At 41.4% G+C, this 27578-nt stretch overlaps 1 protein-coding gene across 2 annotated transcripts; it reads left to right on the top strand.

The window, feature by feature from the left end:
• The first annotated feature begins 1143 nt into the window (after positions 1-1143).
• Positions 1144-27506, top strand: FKBP9 (FKBP prolyl isomerase 9). Of its 2 annotated transcripts, none has more exons than XM_065399982.1 (10): positions 1144-1397; positions 5762-5907; positions 7615-7804; positions 9212-9357; positions 10830-11019; positions 14537-14682; positions 15985-16171; positions 19835-19980; positions 22209-22372; positions 27324-27506. In XM_065399982.1, exons 1-10 carry the CDS (start codon positions 1144-1146, stop codon positions 27504-27506), a joined length of 1752 nt encoding a protein of 583 aa, XP_065256054.1. The 2 variants fall into 2 exon arrangements, with proteins under 2 accessions (XP_065256054.1, XP_065256055.1); XM_065399983.1 differs by having other exon boundaries at positions 1285-1397; positions 14537-14691; positions 22212-22372.
• Positions 27507-27578: the final 72 nt, after the last annotated feature.

Genomic DNA, 27578 nt, shown 5'->3' with positions numbered 1-27578 from the left:
ACTAGATAAATTCATAGAGGATAGGTCCATCAATGGCTATTAGCCAGGATGGGCAGGGATGTTGTCCCTAGCTCTGTTTGCCAGAGGCTGGAAATGGGTGACACCTGGCATTGGCCACGGTTGGAAGACAGGATACAGGGCTAGATGGGTCTGACCTTTGGTCTGACCCAGTATGGCTGTTCTTATGTTCTTATAACTGGCCTTAATTCTGATTCCAGCTTTGACACTTACTGCTGTGGCCTTTGTCAAATCACTTAATCTCTCTGCCTTAATCTCCAAAGCTGTTTAAAACACTGGGGATTGTAACATTTACCAAGCCCAAAGGAATGTTCTGAGGATTAGCTAGTGTTTGCAATGGAATCTGAAGTTGAAAAGCAGCATTCAAGTGGTAAATTACTATTAAAAATATTACAATATACTTTTTGGAGTCAGTTTAAGTGAAAATATTATTTAATTTTTAATTTTTGATTTTTTAACAATGCAAAAACTAAGTGTGGTACAATGCATGAATACATTTGTAAAGAAATGGAAACAAATGAACAAGTTGTGATCACTTGTTCAACATAGTAGTTAAAAGTATATGTTGGAGGAATTAAACCAAACCAAACCCTTGATCTAAAGCCTGAAAGAAGCAAAGGAACATGAAGTGAGGAGAGCAACATTGCGCTGAACTCAGAATCAGTGCCACGTTGCACCATGTGCACCCCGCCTTTCACTTCTGAAGGGTCCTGACTCCTGGGGATGTGCTGTGATGCCTCTTCTCCCTCCCTTTCCCCCTGGACTTTGAGGCCTGGATTCTGGCCTGTTTCCAGGAGAGCAGCGAAACTTACGAACCACATGTAACAAAAAGAACTTGGGCTGGAGCGTAGCGCCTAGAACAGAACCCACCTACCCGTAGCAACAGCAGCGGTGCACCGCGACCACCCCGCCCGCCTGGGCACCCGCCCCCCCTCCTCCACGGCTGCTGTCTCCTCCCTCTTGGAGGCAGGGGGCTGGGATTTTTATTTTTTTTTCATCCACCACGTTTGCAAATTTTGCAGCAGCCGTGGGACAGGCCGCACGGCGCTTGGAGGCCGGGAATCGCTCGCAGGGCCCCTCGGATTCCCCCCACTCTCCGACCTCCCTTCTCTTCCCTCTCGCTGCATGGCGGGCTTGGGGATGCTGCCCAGGCGGTGGAGGCACCGCTGCTGCTCGCTGCTGCTGCCCGCCCTGCTGGTGAGCTGGGTGGCGTGCCAGGCTCCGCCGGTGCCGGCCGGGGAGCAGCCCTGGGACGGGCAGGATGTGCACATCGAGCGCAGCTTCGTGCCGGAGCAGTGTGCGCGCACGGTGCGCAGCGGGGACTTCGTGCGCTACCACTACCACGGCACCTTCCCCGACGGCAGCAAGTTCGACTCCAGGTACCGCCCGGCCCGCCTGACAGGAGCCGGGGGTGGGGGCCGCAGGGAGAAGGAGCTGCCCCCTTCCGGATGTGTGGGGAGGTCAGCAGTAGATGGGGCAGGGGAGTTTGAGGGGGGAGTGGTCCTTAGGAGTTTTCAGAGGGGTCAGGGATGGAGGCTGAGGTGGGTTATGTTGGGGGGTGCTGGGGCTGGGTTTTGGGGGTGCCAGGAGCTATGTGGGGGAAGGAGATCAGGTGGGTTGTATTTTTTTTCTGGGGTTGAAGTGGGGGTCTTCAGCCCCCCGGAATTCCCAGACAGAAACCGACCCAATGTCCATCTAGTCCAGTATCCTGTCTCTAAGGGTACGTTTTCACTACCCGCCGGATAAGAGGGTAGTAATCGATCTAGCGGGAATCACTATATCACGTCTCGTTAAGACGCGATATAGTGATCCCCGAACGCGCTCCCCGTCGACTCCGGAACTCCACCAGAGCCAGCGGCGGTAGCGCAGTCGACGGGGGAGCCGCGGCCGTCGATCCCGCGCCGTGTGGACCCCAGGTAATTCGATCTAAGATACTTCGACTTAAGTTGCGTATCTTAGATCGATCCCCCCCAGTGTAGACCAGCCCTAACAGTGGCCAGTATCAGATGCTTCCAAGAGAGGCGCAAGAAGCAATCTACTTAGGCTAGGTCTATACTACAGCGGGGGGTCGACCTAAGATACGCAACTTCAGCTACGTGAATAGCGTAGCTGAAGTGGCGTATTTTAGGTCGACTTACCTGGCTGTGAGGACGGCGGCAAGTCGACCGCTGCCGCGCCGCCGTCGACTCCGCTACCGCCTCTTGCCGCGGTGGATTTCCGGAATCGACGGTAGAGCCATCAGGGATCGATTTTATCGCATCTTCACTAGACGCGGTAAGTCGATCCCCGATAGACCGATTGCTACCCGCCGATCCGGCGGGTAGTGAAGACGTGCCCTTAGTGGGCAAGTGTGGAATAAGCTCCCTGTAAGAGTTTCTCTCTCACCCTGCCTGAAGAAGTGGGCTTTTTACCCACGGAACCTAAATAAATAAATAAATCTGGTTTAGTCTTTAAAGTGCCACCAGGACTCCCCCTTGTTCTCTCACCCCGGTCAGGCTTATTCTCTGAGGAGTGAGGGCTTATATCCTGTATAACATATTTTTTCTCTCTCTCTGATAAAAGGTAGGTGTTTGGAGAGCTCTAGGGAGAGTGCGGGGTTTTGGAGAAGGTGGTTTCCAGATGGGAGTGGGCTGGGGCTCCAGGGTTGCCTTGGAGGGGGCAGTAGTTTTGGTTCATTTTCCCCCCCATCCCCTGGGTCATATGAAGTCATAAGTCTTTTTTGCACTGCACAAAGGTGTAAGAGCCACGTGGAAATATGGGACTATTGTATGTATATAAACTGTATAAACATATATGTTTAATGGTTTCCAATTATTTCTGGCTGAGGAAACGCCTGTGAAATGTGAAGCAGAAGGGGCTACCCACCCCAGACACACACCCATCAGACACTCTAGGCATGTACTCAGGGCAGCTAGCCCCTCCCGCTGCTATAGCGCCGCTCAGTTTTTAGTGTGCTAACTTCATCAAAGCTCTTGCAGGCATGTTGCCTCAGGCTGGTAATCACACACCCCAGCTTGAAGCATAGACATACCCCATGTGTTTATAAATGCCCAGCACAATAGAGCCCCAAACCTCGCTAGGTCCTCTGAGTGCTATTTTAATAACTAGTAAGCAATATTGATGAAAAGCAATAATCTATGTAGGAACATATATGACAGAAATAAATGTAGAAATTAATTGGGTCTATTTGTTTATTGTCTATTTGTCTGTTATTCTGCTCTAGATGGTAGTTTGTGGTTTACATTTTTGCGGCTTACTAATTTAGTTTTAGAGTAATTTAAAAAGTAAAAATCTGACACTGCATCAAGTTAGCAATTCTAGAAATTGAAGAGTTTTTTTTATTGTTGATTAGATTATTTGAAGCCTTTTTTTTAAGGTGCTTACCATATAGGAAATAAAGATTGATTTGAATCAAATATATACTTACACCTCTACCTCGATATAACGTGACCCGATATAACGCAGTAAAGCAGTGCTCCGGGGGGGCGGGGCTGTGCACTCTGGTGGATCAAAGCAAATTCAATATAACGCGGTTTCACCTATAACATGGTAAGATATTTTGGCTCCTGAGGACAGCGTTATATCGAGGTAGCGGTGTACTATTTATTTATTACAAAGTTTCTATTATGGTTCTTATAGCTGCTAGCTAGTTTTTTAAATTAAAGGTGCAAGAGAAGACTACATTAATGAAATCAGAGCAAATATATTTGGGTAGTGATTTGAAATTGCTTTATAAAAGACCTCTGTAGCCTAAACAGAGGCAGGCTTCTATGATGGATAATTGTCAGTTTTATTTAGCTTTCTGCTTCAGTGATGAAAACTTTCATGAAACTTGGAAGCTTTTACTGTACAGTTCTTTCCAAGTTAGGTCTCCTTGCTACAAATCACTTTTATACAGACTTGTAAAATGTATTGCGGAAGTAACGGTTACATTTAATCTATTTTTAAAAATCAGAATTCATGCCATTGTGTTTCTTCTTCAAATATGTGTGCTTATTTCCATGCAGATAATTTGGAGTTTTAGGTCTGGCTTTAACTATAGAATATCGAAGAAATAAAAAAATGCCATCTGTGTAAACTGTCAGTAAAATTAGTCATGCAGACCTGTTTTGGTCTGGTATAGTTTTGCTCAGTTCCACTGTCGATACAAATATTTTCCTTTAGATACTGTGGATTTGTTTTTAATGCATAATACATTTGTGTGTTTTGCTATTTTAAATTGATCCTTGACATAGTCATACATTCCCCAATTGACAAAATATGACAAGTATCAATTCCTCATTTAGAATCTTTAACATATAAATTTAAAATCTTATTAATTGGGTGCTTGTAGATATAACAGCATTTGCTAGGAGCTTGTTTAAATTGTGTTTTCCAGCATAAGTTCTCTAGAAATTTCTGGGAAATATTGTTCAGTAGGAAGCGAATGATGTGTATCAAGTAATGTCTGCTTTAAGAAAAGTTATTGCCTGTTGCAAAATGGTGGAGTCAACAGGGAGCTCGCATTTACAAGCAGTTTAGGAATTCCAGGCCTGGGGCTATTAGGAGCCTCAGTGCGTTGTGGAAGTGATGTATGCAGTCTCTGAAAGTAAAGCCCTGACTATAACAATATCCACCTACTGGCTGGTTTTGAGAATGCTGCTTGCAGGCAGAAAGGAGGACATAGCATTAAACAAAAAAAAGTTGCTCTTGTTATCTGAAGAAAATGACCTGAAGACAACATAAAGGCTTTGCAGTGATAGGGGAGCAATGTAGGCATATAGAGGATGGGGAATGTTTTAGAGGCTTCATTGCCTTCCTGTTATGTTTGTTGTTCACATTTTCCATTAAAGAAAATTAAGTGCAACATTTATTTATTCAGATAAACTGAACTGAATTACTACCTCAAAGAAAGTACTTGGTATTGAATTTAATGTGGTTAAGCTTTTACCACCCAGGCTTATACTGTTGCAGGGAATCTCCTATTTACAGTGCAGCTGTGACCATTTTATGGAAAACTTTATTATAATTCAGATTTACCCCAAACACTCATACATCATCCCACTGGAAGATAAGTTCCAGTATATGTCACATTATTGGAACTGGCAAACTTGCTGTATAAAGCAAATCTGTAAATTTTTATGTTCGTCTAAGTCTTAATATCAAAGAAATGGGTGTGGAGGAGAAAAATGTAGCTAATTAGCACATCCTACAGTTAGCCCCCAAAACAGTGCTCCCCCCTTCTCGGGAAAGATATAATAGTAGCAATGAAATTGCATGTTACTAAGGCATCATTATTTTACACAATATATTACAGTGCACTTACCACTATTTTTTGAAGTGTTATAAAATTAAACTACTTTTGTCAAAATAAATGAACGAAGTATATTATGTGGTACATTTTCCTTGCTTTTTAAAAACTGTTTAATTTGCTTTTTAATTCAGTAATTTTGCAATAGATCCTCTGGTCATTGGTGTGAATTAGCAAAATTCAGCTGTAGTCTGATGTTTGTGTGAAGATACCTGTTACATCATTAGGAAGCATGTGTGAGGGATAACAGGCTGAGATTGCATTGGGGTCAAATGGAGGAGTGAAGTTTAGGAGATGCTTGCATTAGTTTCCTGGTTTCCATAGCAGGTCTGTCTGATGTTCTAACTGGGTGAGCTTGGAACAAGATAAAATTAAACTGGGACAAGAGATAGACACAGAGCAATTTGTAAATAACCCATTTATGTTTTTCTTTCTCTCTGTCCCTCTCGTTAGCTATGACAGGGGTTCCACATTCAATGCGTTTGTGGGAAAAGGCCAGCTTATTGCAGGGATGGACAAAGCTCTGGTTGGAATGTGTGTGAACGAGAGACGTTTTGTGAAAATTCCACCCAAGCTTGCCTATGGGAGTGAAGGAGTTTGTAAGTACAGCAGCATGGCTATAAATATTTTGGTTGCATAGGATGTAGGAGATTTAATTAAGTTGATAAAATCTGAAGTTACAAAAAAGAACTGTAAAAACTGCACCTGATTTGATGTTTTTTGGGTGGGTCAGAGGGCAATTTTCAGATACCTGACATTCAGTGTTAAAGAATTAAAATACAGGGGCTTCACCAGTGAAGTCCAGGGCCAATGCTATGGTAATAAGGCAACTTCACTCTGCAGACTTTGCTAGATACAAAGACAACACTGTATCACCTTATTCCTGGGTCATATTTGTTTGGAAAGTTGTATCCATGACCATAAAGGCTAGAATTATTCTAAAAATGACGGTTCAGCTTAAAAATTAAATTTTTTAATGAATTTTGTTTTTACGTACTATTTTTACAAGTAACATCTTTGTTTACCATAACTGGAAAAGATTAAAGAGAGAGGCTTTGATCCTGCAATCAGGTAAGCGTGCACTTAACTTTTAAGCATGTAAACATTCCCTTTAGCTTCAGTGGGAGCACTCAGATGCATAAGTACTTGCAGGATCAGGGCCAAAATATTGTTCTCTATTTTTTTTTGGATTGCTTGACTAGCATATTTGACAACATTTCATATATAGTCAGTTTCTCCCTGTGTGGTTTTCCACACAAAAACAGGAGAGAGGAGAACATTACGCGAGCACCTGTCAGGGACAGGGATGGCTCCAGGCACCAGCGCAGCAAGCGCGTGCCTGGGGAGGCAAGCCGTGGGGGGCGGCAGTCAGGCAGCCTTCGGCGGCATGCCTGCAAGAGGTCCACCGGTCCCGTGGCTTCGGCGGCAATTCTGCGGCGGGTACGCCGAAAGCGCGGGACCGGCAGATCACCCGCAGACACGCCACCGAATCTGCGTCCCCCCCTACCCTGCCAAAGGCCGCCTGACTGCCGTGCTTGGGGTGGCAAAAAACATAGAGCCGCCCCTGGTCAGGGATGGTCTAGATAATATTTAGTCCTGCCATGAGTGCAGGGGACTGAACTAGATGACCTATTGAGGTCCCTTCCAGTCCTATGATTTAAATGGAAAAACGAAAATGTTGAAAAATCACAAAAATTGGCTGAAGATTCAGGGTTACTACCTGAAGTGACTTAACTTTTTTAATTTTTTTTTTTAACTGACTAGCTTTCAAGTTGACAGTGTCCTTATAACATTCGGTAGAATTTAATAAGTAAGCCTCCAGTTTCCTCAAGGAAAGTTTCTTACTCACTGCTCATGTGTAAAATTTTCAAGTCCAAATAGAGGAGAATAGTCTAGGAGTATCAAACAGTTATTTGGAGCTTGATCTTATAATGTATTAAGTGCCCTCATCTGTAGCAAAGGCAGAGTTCTGGCAGAGTTCATAGGGGGTTGAGGAGCTCAGCAAAATTCTGGATTGGGTCTTTACCAAAGATTTAATTTTGTTCCCTCCTGTGTTATCCTGGAGGTATAATTACAGCCATTTAGTAAACATATGAAGTTATAAAGTATAAAGGTATAAGATTGTAAATAAGTATAAAGCTGTTGTTGGTTATCTTCTTTAGAAAACTTCTTTGTGGGTGGCAGCCGTGTGATGCTCTCAGTGGCCCAAGTAAAGTTAGAGGATTTTATATTAGTTTGGCACCCTGTGAAAAGGTGGGTAGCATGATAATGATTTTAACTTTTTTTGTTTTTTGTTTTGTTTGCAGCTGGTGTAATCCCCCCAAATGCAGTGCTTCATTTTGATGTACTTCTGATAGATCTTTGGAATTCTGAAGATGAGGTTCAAATTCAAACTTATTTGAAGCCTGAAAAATGTACTCGGACAATCCAGGTGTCTGACTTTGTAAGATACCATTACAATGGAACTTTCTTGGATGGGACTCTGTTTGACTCAAGGTAAGGTGTTAATATTTTTCTGTGGATTTTTTTTAATATATCTGTTCTGGGCTACTTAAAGGAGGCTTTTTCCTCTTTTTTCCAAGTGGATAATATAACTAATGTTAATTACTACACTGTGAAACAAAGAGAAAGGAGCTTGCAAGACTATTGAAGTAGCTTGGCTTCATAAGAGTTATACACATCGGTCTAGAGGATTGTATGACTGTAGTACTGGCTCAAATCAGTAAAAGTGATATCTTATTACTCCATGGACATTAGGCAGCTTCTCTCCCTTTCACTTTCCATACCGACAGTATTCTATAATAAAATTAATGAATAGGTTTTGTAACAATTTTAATATTGATATTTATATGTGGTGTTAGTTTTATGTACAAAACTATACAGGGTTGTTAAAGAAAATAAAGTATCTCCATTTCTAAAATGCCTCAGTAGGCAGGCAGCCTGTGTATTTCGCTGGGGTTTCATGGTGGGTATTATTTTATTAATAATCAGATTTCATGTTGGGACATCATGCTTAGTGAGAATCGGAGACCATGGAAGGTATGGATGTTGTTGTGGGTAGGGATTGGAAGGGATATGTTTTAAAGTTAGTAATATTTTGTCAGTAACTTTTTTGTCTTCTTTTAGGTTAGTTATTTGGAACTTTAAAAATGGGGTTAGCCTGGTCAAGGTCTTCTGGTTTTTAACTACCCTTTTGGGAAGTCTTCCAATGTGTGTTGCTTTCCAACAGAGGACTGCCTGGAATATTGGCAGAACGTTGTGTGAAGCTTTTGCAATGACTGCCAGGCAGGCTCTGGCCAGCACAATTAATCCCACATGTTCAAGAGCCAAACCTGTTTCACGGAAAAATGAAAGAGAAATTTTGTGCTGCCAATGTCTTACAAAATCTAGGCTATTCATAAATTCTTTGATTAGTAAATTTAAGGCTTCCACCAATCTATTTTTAGGGTCCTCTATGGGATCAAATGTCAGACTTGCTCAAGTGTGTGTGTGTGTGTGATTCTTCCCTTCTAAAGGCTTGTACTACTAATGCTGAAATATAACAGAGGGTAAAATATTCACAGGTGCCTAAATCCTACATAGAAAACTCAATGAGGCACTTAGGCTCCTAAATCTATGAGATTAACCTTCTAAATCACTCCTGAAAAAGAACTTAAGCTTCTAAATCATTTAGGCACTTTGGAAAATGTTACCCAGAATGTCTCCATTAGCTCAAGTTGTAGATGCCTGTGTTTTTGGAACAGAAGGTTGTAAATTGTATTCCTTGTGCCAAGTGTGAAGTGAGCTCTAGCAACTCATTGTGATGCTTGTGTGTGTGGCTTTTGGTTATTAATTTTCTTTATTTTTTTGATTGGCTCTGTGATATTAGCTTTTTCTTCTTTAATTCTTTGTTTTAATTTTTAGCCACAATCGGATGAAAACTTACGACACGTATGTGGGAATTGGATGGCTGATTCCTGGTATGGACAAGGGACTCCTAGGAATGTGTGTAGGAGAAAAGCGCATTATCACAATACCTCCTTACCTAGCATATGGAGAAGAAGGAGATGGTAAAAGTGCCCCTCTTCCCTCCCCAAACTCTCCATTTTCTAACACCAAACCTTTGCATTACGTATTTAGCATTGTGAAAGTACCATTATTTCAGATTATGTATTGATGGAAAATACTTTTCTAAAAGTAATTCAGGATGTGGCTTATCAGCAAAGTGCAGGTATTTTTCTTTCATAAATAGTAGGCTGGCTTATTGACAGATGAGTGCTTAGCATTGACTTAATTGTAATATATAACACATGCTGAAGTTTAATTTCTTTGCAGGTAATTTTTTCTATGAAGAATAAACTCCATATGCTTTTTAAACTGGAAGTCAGGTGCTTCCTTATTTCTTCTAGACAACTGCCACAGCAATTTGACTTCTCTTAATAAGTGGAAAGTCATCTTAGAGTTCCCAGTTTCTGTTTATTTCTTGTTGCTAGTCTCACTAATAACAGTGCATCAGTAGGCTGTTTCCTGGACTCCACTCACACATATCTGAGCCAGTGTTTGTGAATCCATGCCCATGCCCATCATTGATGGCAAAGAGTCGTCTGTGTTACGTCACAATATATCCCAGATCAGATCTGGAATTGCCATCCTGGATCAGACCCAGGGTCTTTCTTAGACAGTATCCTGTCTCTGGCAGTGACCAGTACCAGATACTTCAAAGGAAGAGGCAAGAATGCTATAGTAGGCAGATATGGGGCACCTGTCCCCCCACATTAGGTCTCATCCTCATCCTGAATAGTTAGAAATTTGGCTCTAGTGCTGAACAATGAGGTTTAATATCCCTTCCTTGATTTTTATCATCATGAATTATGATAACTCTGGATATTCTTATTATCCATATAAATATTCAATCTTCTTTTGAATCTTGATTGACTTCAACGACTTCCTGTGATAGTGAGTTCCAGTCTAATTATGCATTGTGTGAATAAGTATTTCCTTTGATCAATGTTGAATTTGCCGCTTTTAATTTCATCGTGTGAACTCTTCTCCTTGTCTTATGGGACACGGGGAATAGAAGTTCCAGTATACCTTCTCTATCCCATTTGTTATTATATATATACCTTCAAAAGTATGACGGAAATGCTCACTAATTCAGAAACCCTGGTCAGATGCACACACTGTACATAGACTTCTGTCATCTTTAATTGGAGAAACCAGTATTTTGGATGACCGGGTGTTATCACAATGGGTTCAGTATAAATATACCTAGAATAAATAAAATAATGGAATTCAAAGAATTAGAGGACAACCCCGCATTGGATGACTGACTGAAAGCAGATTTGGCTATGTGATTGGGGGGCCATAATTCTGCAGTCCCGCCCCCCCCCCCTTTTTTTTTTATTCATTGTCCTAATAGCCAAATCTGCTATCTGGGATGTGAAAACAAAATATAAATAACAACATCATGAAAAGCAAAAAGTTGAATTCTTTCTAAAACTATTGCTCTGACTTAATTGCTTCTTCCCCATCTCACATGTAGGTAAAGAGATTCCTGGTCAGGCTTCTCTGGTTTTTGATGTGGCTCTGCTAGATCTTCATAACCCGAAAGATGGCATCACTATTGAGAACCAACAAGTGCCTGAATCCTGTGAGCGAAAAAGCCAGACAGGGGACTTTCTCAGATATCACTATAATGGCACGCTGCTGGATGGCACATTATTTGATTCCAGGTAACCAAACTACTAGACATTTATATGGATAGAGTGCTGGATGGGACTCAGGAGACCTGGGTTCTATTCCTGGCTCTGTCCTGCTGGGTGACCTTGGGCAAATCACTTCCCTTCTCTGTGTCTCAGTTTTCCCCATTTGTAAAATGAGGATAATACTGGCCTCCTTTGTAAAGCACTTTCAGCTCTGATGATGAAAAGCAGCATACAAGACCTAACTATTGTTAATTCCAGTCTATATGTGTACAGTATACGTGTGTGTGTGTATATATATATATGAGGCTTCTTATAACACTGTCATAAGCAGTCGTAGTGTGTAGGAATGCTCTAGAATTCTTCCCATTTCCTATCCATTTGTAAAGCGTGTGGGACTTGTGAGTTTCAGGCGGTAGTTGGGAGTGGGAGCAGGGAGGGTGTATCTCCTTATCAGAAGTAATTCGAAACTTTGAGCGTGTCAGTGGGATTAAGAGTCATTGTTCATGCTTTGTATTGCAGTATTGCTTAAGACACCACCTGAGGCTAGGGCCCCACTTGACTAGGTGCACCATATACACATAGTAGAAGACAGCCCTTGCCTCAAAGAGCTTACACTCTAAACAGACAAGACTGACAAAGGGTGGAAGAAAAGAAATATTATCCCCATTTTACAGTTGGAGAACTGAGGCACAGAGATTAAGTGACTTGCTCAAGATTACATGAGAAGTCTTTGGCAGAGCCAGGAATTGAACCCACATCTCTTAGTCCTACTCTTGTGCCTTAAACTCAAGAGCATCCTACTTCCCTACTTGAAAACTCTGCACCTTGCAGAATCAGGTCCTTAAAAAATACTAAAATCAATAACAAATCTCTCTCTGATAAAGAAAAAAAGGACATAAGTATGGGTCAGTTCATAATTAATAAGATTAATCTGTGTGTCCAGGAACACTTCAATTTATAAAGCCATATGGTGAAAAATGTGTGCAAGGTTAAGTTCTTATCAAGAAGATGAAAGATGGCAGATGGAATTCAATGTTGATAAATGCAAAGTAATGAACATTGGAAAACATAATCCCAACTATACATATAAAATGATGGGGGTCTAAATTAGCTGTTACCACTCAAGAAAGAGATCTTGGAGTCATTGTGGATAGTTCTCTGAAAACATCCACTCAATGTGCAGCAGCAGTCAAAAAAAGCAAACAGAATGTTGGGAATCATTAAGGAAAGGGATATTGCCTCTATATAAATCCATGGTACATGCACATCTTGAATACTGTGTGCAGATGTGGTCACCCCATCTCAAAAAAGATGCATTGGAATTGGAAAAAGTTCAGAAAAGGGTAACAAAAATGAACGGCTGCCATATGAGGAGAGATTAATAAGACTGGGACTTTTCAGCTTGGAGAAGAGATGACTAAGGGGGGATATGATAGAGGTCTATAAAATCATGACTGGTGTGGAGAAAGTAAATAAAGAAGTGTTGTTTACTCCTTCTCATGACATAAGAACTAGGGGTCACCAAATGAAATTAATAGGCAGCAGGTTTTAAAATAAACACAAGGAAGTATTTTTTCATACAATGCACAGTCAACCTGTGGAACTCCTTGCCAGAGGATGTTGTGAAGGCCAAGACTATAACAGGGTTCCAAAAAGAACTAGATAAGTTCTTAGAGGGTAGGTCCATCAATGGCTATTAACCAGGATGGACGGGGATGGTGTCCCTAGCCTCTGTTTCCCAGCTGGGAATGGGCGACGGGGGATGGATCATTTGATGATTTTCTGTTCATTCCCTCTGGGCACCTGGTATTGGCCACTGTTGGAAGACAGGATACTGGGCTAGATGGACCTTTGCTCTGACCCAGTATGGCCGTTCTTATGTTCTTAAGTTTTCTATTTTAAACCTGGCACAAACAGCTAAAAATTGCAATGAAACCATTGTAGAATAAATAGAGCAATACTACTTTATGCCTCTATGGCTTCTGTAATCTGATCTTAAATTAATATTATGTTTGGAAAGCACTTTATCTACATTAATAGAATTATAGGATATCCACTTTACAATAGGTGAACTGAGATACAGAGAGATTCAGTCATAGTTAGTGACGTGCAAATAGAATGCCAAAGCCCTGAGTTGCATATTCCCCACTGGAGTACACTATAGAGTTCAAGCATAGCATAGGAACTGTGTTACCTGTCAACATTTTTCTCCTCTTATAAAAATGTAAACTGATCTAATCTTTTCTGTAATAACTCAGTTTTTGAAAATTTTCTTTGCATTTATATCTTGGTCATTGTGAATAAATAGTGAGAGATGTTGTGTAACCCCGTGCATCTGAATAATTGTACATCATGTTAAAGAGCTGACAAATGTTAGTTATAAAATTTATTCATTAAAATGGCATGCATTCTTACAATGCCACTCCTCTAACCTCCTGCAGAAGTTACAAGTTAGGACAATATCTAACATGTGTAATTAGTCATCCAAAAGGAGCCAGCCCGGGGGACTTTTCCCACTGGCATAGGGAATATGTCAGGAGTGAGGCTGGGGGTAGGAGACGTGTGTTAGGAGTGGGGCTGTAGTAATGATCTCTACACCCATTCTGGGCAATTCTAAGTTGTAGGGCTACTCACAGGCAACCCAGCTAGGCTTGCCTAAATTACACCATGGGCTGCACTGGCGTCCAGAATCCCAGGGCCATTATGGTGGCTTAACATCAGTTCTGCGCTTCCTCCCTTGGGCTGTGCGTGTACTTGGCCTCCAAGAGGTGCAGCACGCAATAGCATCTTTTGTGGTAGATTTGTTCTCTTTAGTAACAGATGTTGGTCCAAATGCTTGGGATTGGCCTTTTGATGCTTGGCCAATAGTTTAGGAGAGAGGGATATTACCTGCATTTCCTTGTTGGAGCTTATTCATCTCTCCATTCCTCTAGTAGATGATTCAGGGGCAGTCACCCAGATATCAATTTATTCTAACAGTAATTATTCATTGCTTTTGCTACAAAATGAGACCATATGAGGGATGTCTGGTGAAAATGAATCCAGTACCTTATTTATAAAAACTGATTAAAGCAGTGCTTGAACTGAGGGGGAGAAAACTGTTACTTTTATTAAAATTTAATTTCATTTAGTTTTATATACATAAGGAGAGAAATCTAGGGAGGTAATTCTTGACTTTTAATATTCACTTTTTGTATCCTGCAGAGATGTTGTTGCAAAACAGTTGTTCCACAGCCAGGGTTCCTCAGTATCGGTTTAACCATCATAAATAAGCAAAACGTGCACCTGTGACTGGCTAAACATTATGGGCCAGATTCACTGCTACACAATGGCTGCTTTGTACCGCTACAGCGATAGAATACAGTCATGTATCTGGATTTAACTGGTTTAAAAAGAATGCTAAAGTTACACAACAGTTTAAAAAACTACAATCACAAAGTGGGAAAAGGAAACATACACGTGTGTAAGTTTGCTATAGTATTAGGTAAGTTACAAAACTGCTGATACTGATAATAGTGTCACTAAAGCAAAATATTTTCTATAGCTATTCCCGGAACCATACATATGACACCTACATTGGGAAAGGTTATGTGATCGCAGGGATGGATGAAGGTTTGCTTGGGGTATGCATTGGGGAAAAGAGAAGAATAATAATTCCACCTCATCTTGGATATGGAGAAGAAGGAAGAGGTGAGCTCAGTTTTTATTTCAGTACAGTCTTTCATAGGAAGCATTGCTTCCTTTGTTCTTCAGAGCAATTAAAACTAGCTAATCTCCGAAGTGTTTATCCTTCTCTTTTGGTATTCAAAAGGTGTGTATATTAATATAGTACTCAAAGGGCGTAAAAGTGGCAGAATTAGGCCCAGAGTCTTCAAAACGATTTTAGTTAGCTAGATATGATTATACACAGTCTCAGTTGTCTGACTGTAGGTGGGGACATGAAAATTATTTGGATAATCTATGGTTCAGACAAACGGGTTACTGGGGCCAGGAGTCTGCGAGTTTATGAACTCTGCAGTGAGAGCCTCTTTCCTGTAGATCTTAATAAATTGTGTATGCTAAAGGACTTCTGTGTGTTAAGTTTTCTTCCTCATTCCTTCCACAGCCACAAGTTTTGTGGACACCTAAGCCGCCGCTGTAAACAGTGGATGCATGTAACAACAAAGGATGTGTGTATGTATAACATACAATTAAAATTCCTTTGTGAAAACTCACTCGCTTCTAGGAAGAGTATTGCTAGAGTGTAACTATGTCAATTTCTCTAGTCAATCGCAGTTGTGTGCTTGTGTTTTAAAAAGCTTTTCCCAGTACATAAACCATTATTTTCCATTAATAACATTTTAGGAAATGTTTCATTTTTGTGACAACATTCCACTGTGCTAATTGGGAATTAGACTTATAGCAAAGAAACCCGTTGGTGGTTGTGGATACATCTATCGCTGTTGGTAACATAATACTTTGGGGTGTGAGAAAAAGCACATACTTGTCAAGGTTTTTTAAGCAGTTTAACCCCTTTTCTGCTGTTATTCAGTTGCCAGTGCCTGGTGGAAGTGTTGATGTTCTGTTACAATTTTGCCGCTTTAATAGTGATTTGGTGTGTGAGGTACCAATCAAGTGGCTAAGTTGGTCACAGGAAATGTAAACTTCCAGCTTCACTGTGCTATTAAAAATTCAAAGTAGAGTACATAGTTTTAAAACCTTGAATGATGGAAATGTTTTCCTTTAATTTTTGAACTGACTGCTAATATAGTACTTTTTTATTGGTGTCCTCTGCATTTTAAGTGTCTTTCATTGGAAGCTTCTTGTATCTATGTTGTTGTGTGCAGAGGTGACTCAGTGCTTTAATCCTGAGAAATGTAAACTGAAACAAAGAACAAAATCACTCAGTAGAAGACTCAACATTTTATATATTCTCACTGTGTGATGTATGAGGCCAGTATGTACCTGTGTAGATGCCATTTATTTCTCCTTATATGATTGCTTACTATTTAGGAAAGATTCCAGGATCTGCAGTACTGGTTTTTGACATCCATGTGACTGACTTCCATAACCCTTTGGACTCTGTCAACATTACTACTCATTACAAACCTTCCAATTGCACAGTATTGAGTAAGAAAGGAGATTACTTGAAGTACCACTACAACGCCTCACTCCTGGATGGCACGTTGTTAGACTCAACGTAAGTACATCACTTGGCATATGAAATATCCTATGTAACTATGAAAGCGAGAGTCAAAATGAATATCATACAAAGCAATTAGGATATTCAGAAAGGAAAAAGGTTGACAGTGATGTTAAAATATTCATGTTAACATGGGACCAATTTATTTTTCCTGTCTGACAATGTCTATAAAATCTTTTCATATAGGGAAAAATGGGGAGAGAGCGCAACCAAAGGGAAAGAGTTGGGGACAGCAGAAATAGGGATGTGAGAGAGGAACATAGAAATTGTCACCACGGTGATGAACAAGATACACATGAACTAGGGTGTTTCATTAGGTTCTGTTGCAGCTGAGATCTTCATGGAGAAACTGTTGGATGGTTGGATCGTGATCATGTTTATGGTGGGTCAGGTTGGGGGACAAAGGGGTTCTGAATGTTTACTTCCTGCCTACTGTACACATTAGGAGTGTGAATGGAGGCAAAAGCTGCTGGCAACCCTTGTCTCCTTCGTTCAAAGGTCAGCTGAATTTCTTTGCTGTGCTGATCCTTCTTGACTGGTTTAGTTTCCTTGTTGTGACATAAAATAGATTATTTTAGATGAACCACATTTTGGATTGAGCTGAAGTAAATTCAGATAGTGTTTGCTATGACTGAATAAATTCTCTTGTTCCGTTTTTGGGTCTGTGCACCCCTCATCTTTTTGAATAATACTAGAACTGTTAAATTTACCTTATTTGTATTTTATTTGGGAGGTGAGGTAGGGAAGGACTTTTATTTATGTATTTTAAAGAGAAGAACATAAACACCAGAAATAGTCCATAGTTTTCATTATAACTTGTGCAGCTGAATCTCTCTCTCTCTGGATATTTATATGGCCACCATTACCATAGTATCTCAGCACCCCACATCTTTAATGCATTTATCCCCACAACATCTCTGAAGTAGGGAAGTGCTATTATTCCCATTTTAGAGATGGAAGACTGAGGCATAGAGTGGCTAAGTGACTTGCCCAAGGTCACACAAGAAGTCTGTGGTGAAGCAAGGACTTGAACCCTGTGTCACAGTTCAGGGCAACTGAACCTGTATTTCCCCTCAGTGGTTCTGCAAGAGCACCCACTTTCAGGCTTCCGGCACTCTAGCCATTGCCTCTCTTGGGTGGAGACCTATGTCTCTCTCCTTCTTGACCCAGGTATTTCCAGGCTGAACAGTTAGTTCCCTGCTTTCATTATGTTATTCCCAGCAAAAGACAGTCTGCCTAAGCAGACCTGCTTGCTTCCTCTTCAGAGACTGATAACAGTGTAATTGCCTACTGTTAAGCTACCACACAGCTCTTTCTATGCAAACTTCTTTATTCTTAGGGCAATAGTATTACAGAGAACATATTAAACACCATAAAAGAACCTACATGCATGCTAATAAGCTTACTAGAGTCTCCTCTCACCCCCAGTCTCCACAAGGGCTCTGGCCCTTGTCTGTTCTTTGAGCCCGACCCTAAAGATTGGGACCACCCATGGACTAGAGGTCCTGTCCATTTGCTGGCTCAGAACGAAGGCCCGAATGTGTTTAAAACCAGGCTGTTTAAACAAAAGTCCTTTCTTTGGCTTCTTGAGAAGCCAGATTGGGTCTTTGAACTGTCCTCCAGTAACAGGTGGTCAGCACAGCAAAGGTCCCCTCCTCAGGGTGAAGCTGTATGGGCTCAGTCAGAAGGTGGGGGGTTGCAATATTCTCCCCCCAGTACTTCCTAGGAATTCCACTCTTATACATGCTGTCCCAAAAGATCAATTTTCTCTGCTGTATTGTTCAGCACAGTCTTTTGAAGTTCACCTTGTCTCCCAGAGATTGCTTTAAATCCTCATTTCTCCAAAAGAGGTGTTCCATACAACTCCACAATAGCACACAAACATTTGCATTTTCAATACAATGGACCCCAAAGATAGTAAACGTAATTCAGTAAGGTTTAACTTAATTCCATAATGTTTGCCCAGGATTGTTTGGGTTTCCCCCGAGAATCCCTTCACTCAGGTCCCCAAGAACTCAGTTTTGTCACTCAGATTCCTTTATTTGGCATACAGCAAAGCTATGCTCAGTTGATCAGACTCAAGCACAGTGGATATAGAACATACCACACATCCGGACTTACACAGTAAAACCTCTTCCTTTGTATACATGTACACAGTGCATTGCATTTACTATACGCTGCATTGCATGTTTTGGGATTGTCTGGTTGCTTTGTAGGAACCATTTCCCATACTGCATGCTCTTCCATGCAATGTCCATATACAACTTTCTCTTTGCATTCCGGATTTATCTTGTCCATTGTAAATGGTTCCTCGACTGTTCTCCCCTTATCTTAGCTAGTACACAGACATTCTGTTTCCTGCCAGCTGATGGGAAACACATTTACCTCCCTAATCCTAAGAAATGATACCTCACCCACCTCCAATTACACATGTCAAGCCAGGCCTATAAGGCTATTGCAGGGCACTGTCATATCTGTTGCACACAGGTCTTCTAAGTGCTAGGGTAGTGCCCTAACCACAGGACCATCCATCCTTTCCTTATAGAGGCTCTGTACTCAGGGTCACACAATTCAGCAAAAAATGACAAAAGGAAAGAGACTGACAGAAAAAGGGGCACTCAGATGCTGCAAGGACAGGTGCCAGTAAAAAGTCCCAAGATTGCAAACTTGCCTTTTAGAATTATAATGTATATAAGAGAGACAAGGTGGGTGAGGTAATATCTTTTATTGAATGTATTGGGGATGGATATGGATCTCAGAGATGTGCATTGGAGAGAGACGAACAGCTATTATTCTGCCCCTTCTTCGTTGTGGAGAAGCTGGCATTGGTAAGTAAATGAAACCTAACAAACAACCGGCGGTATTACCTCCTGAGTGACTGAAATATACAGAAACTCTCTCACCAACAGAAGTTGGTACAATAAAAGATATTACCTCACTCACCAGGTCTTTCTAATATCCTATGACCAGCACAGCTACAACAACATTGCAAACAAAGTATATATAATTTATTTATCACTTCATAGAAATACATCTTAGAAGTAAGACCCCAGTAGCAAGTTATAATTTATAATAGGATAGGACTAAAATATTAGCAAGATTCTTAGAACCAATAAAGACCTCAATTGCCTTGGGGTTCAAATTAGTTACCTAATATACTAGACACACAAACTGGGATTTTTAATGGAGCCGAAGGAAGGTAGGTGACCAAATCCCATTGAATTTCAATGGCAGTTCGATGCCTGATTCCCTTAAACTCTTCTGAAAATCCCAGCTGGGTTTATTTAGCCAAGGGGATTCCTCGTGTGAGTAAACTTACTCATGTGCTTAAGACTTTGCAGAATCAGGCTTGTGGCTTACAAAGTGTTTTTTCCCCAAAGATATTTGCAAGGCAAGAAGCCCTTTTTTTGAATGACAAAGTATTTCAGAGTTTTGATTGGGAGGATTAAAATCCTTAATCAGGTTTAATTCAAGTGACCATGATGTCTGAAGCTCCTATCGCATACAATCTGTTACCTCAGCAATTACACCACTTGGCTATTTAGAAGCATATAGCATTAGAGGTAAACTTGATTTTTGGCCACAAAGGGACTTTGATATAGAAACTGTACAGTTTGGGTGGTAACATGGAAGTAGTAAAAATTCTCTTTTATTTTTCAGGATTAGTCTTGGTAAAACGTATAATATAGTTCTGGGATCTGGACAGGTTGTTTTGGGGATGGACATGGGTCTTAGAGATATGTGCGTTGGAGAGAGACGAACAGTTATTATTCCGCCCCATCTTGGTTATGGAGAAGCTGGTGTTGGTAAGTAAATGGAACCTAATAGACAACTGGTGGTGTAACTTATTACCTACTGAGTGACTGAAGTATGTGTGTTATTAGTCTTGTTTTTCATTATTTCTGGGGTAGGAGTGGTTTGAAAAGGTAAGGAAAAATACCATTTTTAAACATTTGGGTTTTTTTTTTTTTAAACATTTTTAAAATTATCGCACAGTGTTACAGTGCTCTCTTTGGACCTTTTCCATGCCAGTAATTTAACAAAAAAGTGTTTGGTTGAAATAAACTTTCCACCTTTAATAATATGGCTCTGAAAATATGACATTCTGGCCAGTGTGCTTATTACCATGGGACACCACTGAGTGCCAGTGCCTCCATGTGTCATAATGGAATGCTGTCAGCAGTAGGGCTAGATTCACAAAGCATCTTAGACACTGAACTGTCACTTGAGTGAGGAACTCCCAGGTGAGTACCCTAACCACAGGGCCAAAAGTTATGAGGGAACTCCTCATCCTCCATTGTTTCTTGCAAGAAACCCCTTAGGCACCTGATTCCAGGAGAGGGTTCACAACTGTGAATCCAAACCATATTTAGGTGCCTTCCTGTAGTCCAGACTTTTAGACTCCTAACTCCCTGTGAAGGGCAGGGCTTGGGGCACACGCCTTCCCTTTGCATCTCCCATTGGTTAGCTCAGGCAATTCCTCACTCAGCGTGCTGCCTCTTGTGAACAGGGCTTTGGAGCTGTACTCCGGCTCCGCTCCAGCTCCAGGCAAAAACCTGCAGCTCCACTGCTCCGGAGCTGCTCCACGCTCCAGCTGCGGGCTCCGTTCCAAACCCCTGCATGTGAATCCCATTCTTAGGTGCCCATCTCTTCCCATTAATTGTAGGTGCTGAACCCAGGCTTGGTGAATCCCAATCATTGTTCTAAGTGCTAAAAATTAGGCATTATGATTGATTGTTTGATAATTTTGTACTTGGGCCTGCACTTCCACTTGTCCATGTGAACAGTCTCATTGGAGTTGTTGTAGCTATGCATGGGCTAGAGTTTATGTGCAGGAGGAATGTTGTGGGATTGAGTCTTTAATTTGGAATTATAGGGCTCCAAGAATTAATTATAAAACATTGAAATTTCAGAGGACTATCAGTGCCTAGTACATGGAGTTATTATTGGTCTGTGCAATTAAAAGAACTTGGGGAATGGTGTCCTAATGATATCAAACTCGCCACAGCTCACTCTGACTTTGTTGATTTGGATTCCTAAAGAACATAGTCAACTTCTGTTGTCTAAAGATTCAGCGTCCGGCATATCACTGAGTTGAATATAGAATAAATATGAGAGATTAATTGAACACTTCTTTGATTTGTATGTGAATCCAAGACAAATTATAAATTTATTAAAATTATATAAAATTATTAATTAAAAACACCATAATGTATTTAAAAATTCTACTAAATTATGTGTCAGTGGTATTTTGACACTATTAAGATTACATTGGACATATGGTCTGGAGTAAATGCTAGCATAATTCTGAATATATTAGTATTTTCTTATATATCTGGTGCAACTCCTTTATTCATTTTGGATCAGAAGTTCCTTTTTGATTTGTTTCCTTTTAAAAAAAAAAAACCAATATCATGCATATTCAATGGAGAGTCCCAGTGGAGGAAATATATCAGACAAAGAATCTTGTATCTGTAGCTAGAGGATGTATGGAGTTGCTATATATTGCCATATACCTATTTTTGTTTTTATTAATAAAAATGTGGGACACCGTTAAGGAAAGGTTAACTTTTATATTAAGTGTATCAAAATAACTGGATTGAAACTTGGCTAGGCCACCAATTCAGGAAAGCATTTCTATTCAGGAAGAGCACCTAAGCAAATGCTTAAATTCCATTCAAGTGCTTAAATTAAACATGTTTATGTGCCTTTCCTGAGTCAGGGCCTTTAAGATTAAAAACTCACATTATATATGTCACTTATAGCAAATATCTAGTGCTGCATGTGTCTCATATAATCAAATATTGTATGGTCTAGCCCCAGTTTGCTGTTTATAGATGGCCTGATCCAGTGCCCACTGAAGTCAATGAAAAGACTCCCATTGATTTCATTAGGCTTGGATCGGACCCCTCGTGAAGTACTTGTAGTTGCACTTTAAGTAATAGACATGTTTTTTAATTGTGAAAAAACCCTAAATTGTCCTTTTGCCATATAACTGAAGGTTAATGCGTAACACTGCTATTTGTTGTGACAGAAGGAGAAGTTCCTGGTAGTGCAGTATTAGTTTTTGACATTGAACTGCTGGAACTAGTGTCTGGCTTACCTGATGGCTACATGTTTGTCTGGCATGGTGATGTCTCTCCAAATCTCTTTGAAGAAATTGACAAGGATAATAATGGAGAAGTTTTTCTGGAGGAGGTAAGTTGGGTAAAACCACCTGCAGAGATTTTTTTTTTGTTCTTAGCTCCATCACCATGAAGCTCATGGAGAAGTCAGGTTTTGTCTTTAAGTTTTGGAGTTTATCCAGCCCAGGCTATGGTTACTACCAAGTTAACAGGAAGCTGCCATTTTAAATTAAATTTACATTTTAAATTTTCAAAAAACCCTACCAAGAACAATATGGGCTGTCAAAAGGCAGAAAGACCAGTGGTTAAAAGACTAAACTTCTTTTCCTCCTTCTTCCTATTATCTCTCTCTCCTCTAGCTGCCCTATTCTTACAGGGCTGAAAGGCTCTTGTCTACAGGATAGATGTAATGTACATTGTGTTTCAGAACTGAATGGGGAGGGAGAAGCTTGGATGTGATTGTTGATACCAGAGTTTGATCTATAAAGGGGCTGGGGGGAAGATGTGAGAAAGGGTGTTGGATCAAAATGTTTGTAAATGTCAAAAAAACAAACAAAAAAAAACCACACACCACACTTCTATCTTAAGTTTTGTGGCTGCTGTTGTTACAAATAGCACCTGAGATTATTGTAACTGAGATTAGAGGGAACAAATAATCTAGTCAGTCTGTATAATTTCTGCATTGGACAGCACTTTGTGCACAGTTTCCCTGCCTCTGTTTGTGTCAGTATTTAGATGTAACATGTAAGGGACATTTTTTGTTTATTAAAGGAAAATTTGCTTTAAAAAGAGAGTCTAGAGGGCTCAAATGCAGGTGTAGACCCTGAACTATTTTTAATTCATTATTTGAAGCGGAGTAGATTTGATGTTATTGTCTCTCTTTAAAAAGCTGTCAGCAGTGTGATAGTTCCATTCTCTTTGCTCTCTGTTGTAAGACTGTGCTCCTAAGTAACCCTGTATTCACACCCTACACGCTATTGTAATAATCTTTCTACAATATATGCCTTGGGAGTTATCATTTGAAAACTAATAACTCACTGAGCATTAATATTATTGCATAGTGTGTGTGTTAAGAGTTATGGATATATATTGGAATTAGGACTAAAGTGTGTTTAAATGAGGCATGTCAGGGGAAATTGGTAGCCTGGTCTGCCTTAGACAAACGAATGTATATTTGATTATCTGAGCAGCCCCGTTTTCAGGAAAAGACAGTGAAGGTCCAATTTTACATATTAGGTAAACATAGCTATTAAGCTAACAAGTGGGGGAAGAAAGAACATGGAGTTTCCTTCACCACCAGACTCCATGTCTCCTTTCTCACAGCTTGAATAAACCCTACTTTGAGGGGTAATCCTCAGAAGAATCCATTTTAAAGGTTTATTGGGTTATAAAGACAGGGTGGCTGAACCTCAAGTGATAATCAATCAAATCAACTGCTGGTATACAATATACAGTATTATAAAACTGTATAGAGTTTGGTCTTTTCTGAAAGCTAATGGCACACTGGTGATTAATGTCATTGTAAAATATATGTATTAACACTATAGGAGGAAATATGGATAAATATTGTGTGTTAGTCTGTGGCCAAACAGGGAGGAACAGGTTCCCTCCCAGACACGAGAGATGGCAATGCCCCTCTGCCATGTACATTGGCCAAACAGGACAGTCTCTACGCAAAAGAATAAATGGACACAAATCTGACATCAGGAATCATAACACTTCAACCTCTCTGGCCACTCAACAGACTTAAAGGTGGCAATTTTGCAACAGAAAAGCTTCAAAAACAGACTCCAACGAGAAACGGCTGAACTTGAATTAATATGTAAATTAGACACCATCAATTTAGGCTTGAATAGAGACTGGGAATGGCTGAGCCATTACACACATTGAATCTATTTCCCCATGTTAAGTATTCTCAGTTTGACAATTCTCAGTCTTGTCAAACTGTCTGTAATGGGCTATCTTGATTATCACTACAAAAGTTTTTTCTCTTAATTAATTAGCTTCTTAGAGTTGGTAGGACAACTCCCACCTTTTCATGTGGTGTGTGTGTGTGTATATATAATCTCCTTATTATATGTTCCATTCTATGCATCCGATGAAGTGGGCTGTAGCCCACGAAAGCTTATGCTCAAATAAATTTTAGTCTCTAAGGTACCACAAATACTCCAGCTATTTACCTGTCTTCTATACAAATTCAGCATGGTGGAATCAAAACAGTGGAAGCCCCACTTACACACAGGGTGATGAGGAGCCCATAGGAAGGGAAAAAGAGCATGAGGTCATCCTGCCTCTTAAAACAAGATCATTTAACTTTGGAAGATGTAAGATGCTCTGGTTCTCAATCCCTTAAACTGACAATATGGCTACTGGGATTCTAGGGCAGGATGTCTTATACTTATCTGAAGGCAGCCTCTTGGAGTCTTGAAAGCCTACTACTAGAAAGTTAGCGTCCTATGGAATTGGTTTAAAAGATTTGCTCAAGGTAGAGGCCTTGACCCTGTTTTTTGTCTGGTTCCGGTTATCTGAGATTCCCTTTTGTCTCTTGTGTTGTCAACAGGGCCAGTGCAACCCATTAGGTGACCTAGGCAGTTGCCTAGGGCGCTACAATTTGGGGGGCAGCGACCGCAGCAGTATTTCGGCAGCGGAACCTTCCGTCGCCTCTGTGGGGGGCAGCATTTTGGGGCAGGACCTTCCACCGCCTAGGGCGACAGAGAAGCTAGCGGCACTCCTGGTTGTCAAAGCTACCCCTGGCAACCGCAAAATTTTACTTAAAGGTTAGGAGGGTCTCAGAGTTGTAGGCCCTGATAGCCAGCCAACTTTCTACCAGAGTGTAAAGGGTCCAGACTCACCCCTGCGGCACCTCCTACTGGTCATCCAGGGAATTAACTCACCAGCCTGTGGAGTGCCCTCTGCAGGCCAGTGATCCGCCTTGTCCTCTGCTGGCACCCATGTCCCTCCCAGGACCCAGTGCCCCTATTACTGGGATGCTGCCCCCTGGCAGTACCCCACAGATCTGGGTCTCCCCTCCCTGGGGAACCCCCACCCACTATCCCCACCTTGCCTCAGCACTAGGCCACTGCCAGTCACCAACTAGCCCCCGCTCCCTGGGGCAGACTGCAGTATAGGCCACTCATCATCGGCAAGGAGGATTTGGACCTGCTGCCTTGGCCTAGCCCTGGGCTGCCCTCTGCAACCCCCAGTACCCCTTGGCCTAATACTAGGCCACAGCCTGGGGCTTTCCAGGCTGGAGCACCCCAGCTCCTCAGCCTTTCCCCAGCCCTGCTCCACTACAGGTACCTTGTGTCTAGCTCCCTGCAGCCAGGCCCTTCTCTCCCTGAATGCAGAGAGAGAGACTAAGTGCTTGGCTCCCAGCCTCTTATATAGGGCCAGCTGAGGCCTGATTGGGGCGTGGCCCCAGCTGCAGCCACTTCCCCCAATCAGCTCAGCCTTCACGCTGCCTGCTCCCTGGGCTATCTCAGGCCCTTCCAGGCAGGAGCAGGTGTCCACCCTGCTACACAGAGTCTGCAAAGAAAAGGTGGTTCTGAGGCCTCCAAATTTCTAACCAAAATTGTGCTATTGTACTGGACTTTCATCTTGATCAGTCTGTTACTCCTTTGTTTTATTTATTTATTTTTTTCCTCCCCTTAATCCCTCCAAGGGAGGTGAGGTTACAGAATATGGATGTCAAAAGAACAAATGGTTACTATTTAGGCAAGCCGAAGCCTTTTAAAGAATCAGACTTCTTGGAACCTTTAGACAAAAATCCAAGGGTCACCTACTTAGCTCAAATGCTTGCACTGGAATATTAGATTGTGTTAGAACACATGCACATTTACATGTTAAACAAGATTTCATCCCAGGGTTAACAATAACTAAGGCTGTGATTTAGTCACGGAGGTCACGGAATCTGTGACTTCCAAAGACCTCTGACTTCAGCCAGTGCCGGCTGGCAGGGTGGACTGCCGGAGTTCCCCGCTGGCAGCAGGGGGAACCCCCACCACTCCTGGCCACCCCAGCTGGCAGGGCGGACCCTGAGAGCTCCCTGCAGCTCCCAGCCAGCCGGGGGGACCCCCGGAGCTCCCGGGCGGCAGGGGAGACCCCCGAAGCTCCTGGCAGCCGCTGGCGGCAGGGGGAACCCCCGCAGCTCAGAGCTGCCAGCAGAGGGGGACCTTGGAGCTCCCAGCTGCATGCAGCTGCTCAGGCTCCCCATTTTGTCATACTTTTTTTTTAGTAAAAGTCCGGGACAGGTCACAGGCTTCCATTAATTTTTCATTGTTGCCGGTGACCTGTCCGTGACTTTTACTAAAAATATCCGTGACAAAATCTTAACCTTAATGATAACCAGTCGATATGCTAAATACGACAGTCTTTACCTATACCGAGGCTCAACATTGTGTTAGTTTATAGTTATTCTAACACAGCGGTTCTCAAACTTTAGAAACCCAAGGACCCCCATTTTGATTTAAATTTTTTCCCACTGACCCCAAGTGCCCCGCTCAGCCCTTTTATAGCTCTAGGTATATGTTTTTTTGTTTTGTTTTAAAGTCGTAGGAGGAGTAGTTAAAGATAAATGGATTAATACTTTGCTTGAGGAACATTTATTGAAATGTTACCTTTGCACTTGTTTCCATGTCAGCTTTCACACTTGGAATTCCCTATACTTGTACACACACACAAAAAACCCCCTCTCTCTTTTCATTCATTTCCCTTCCCAAAACTCTTCTTATGCAAGGTCTTTCTTGGATAACCCATCTTCAATCTGTATTGTGGGTGAAATCCTGGCTTCACTGAAGTGAACGACCAAACTTCTGTTGACTTCAGTGTAGCAAGATTTTACCTCATGTCTGATCTGTCCAATTTAGATTGTAAGATCTAAGGGTAATAACATATATGTTCTCTCACCCCTCCAGTGGTTAGGACCCTGGTAGTTAGTATTGAGCAGTAATTGTTGGTCTTTCTAAAATATCCATTTAGTCTGTTGTTTTAATTATTCTATTGTGAACTTTTTTTTTTCTCCCTAGTTTTCAGAATACATTCAAGCTCAGGTTGATTCTGGCAAAGGAAAACTAGCTCCTGGCTTTGACTCTGCAAAGATTGTTAAAAATATGTTCACAAATCAGGACCGAAATGGAGATGGCAAGATTACAGCTGAAGAATTCAAACTGAAAGACCAAGAGACCTCAGAGGGACATGATGAACTGTAAAACAAAACAAAAAAAGAACAGTGAGCTGACCTACTGTCACTGTATGTGTGTACTGGAAGACGTTTGAAGTAC

This window comes from Emys orbicularis, chromosome 2, assembly GCF_028017835.1.
Source record: "Emys orbicularis isolate rEmyOrb1 chromosome 2, rEmyOrb1.hap1, whole genome shotgun sequence".
In the NCBI taxonomy this organism is placed as follows: domain Eukaryota; kingdom Metazoa; phylum Chordata; order Testudines; family Emydidae; genus Emys; species Emys orbicularis.
Note: the sequence above shows the minus strand (reverse complement) of the source record. Positions and strands in the feature narration are given on the sequence as shown.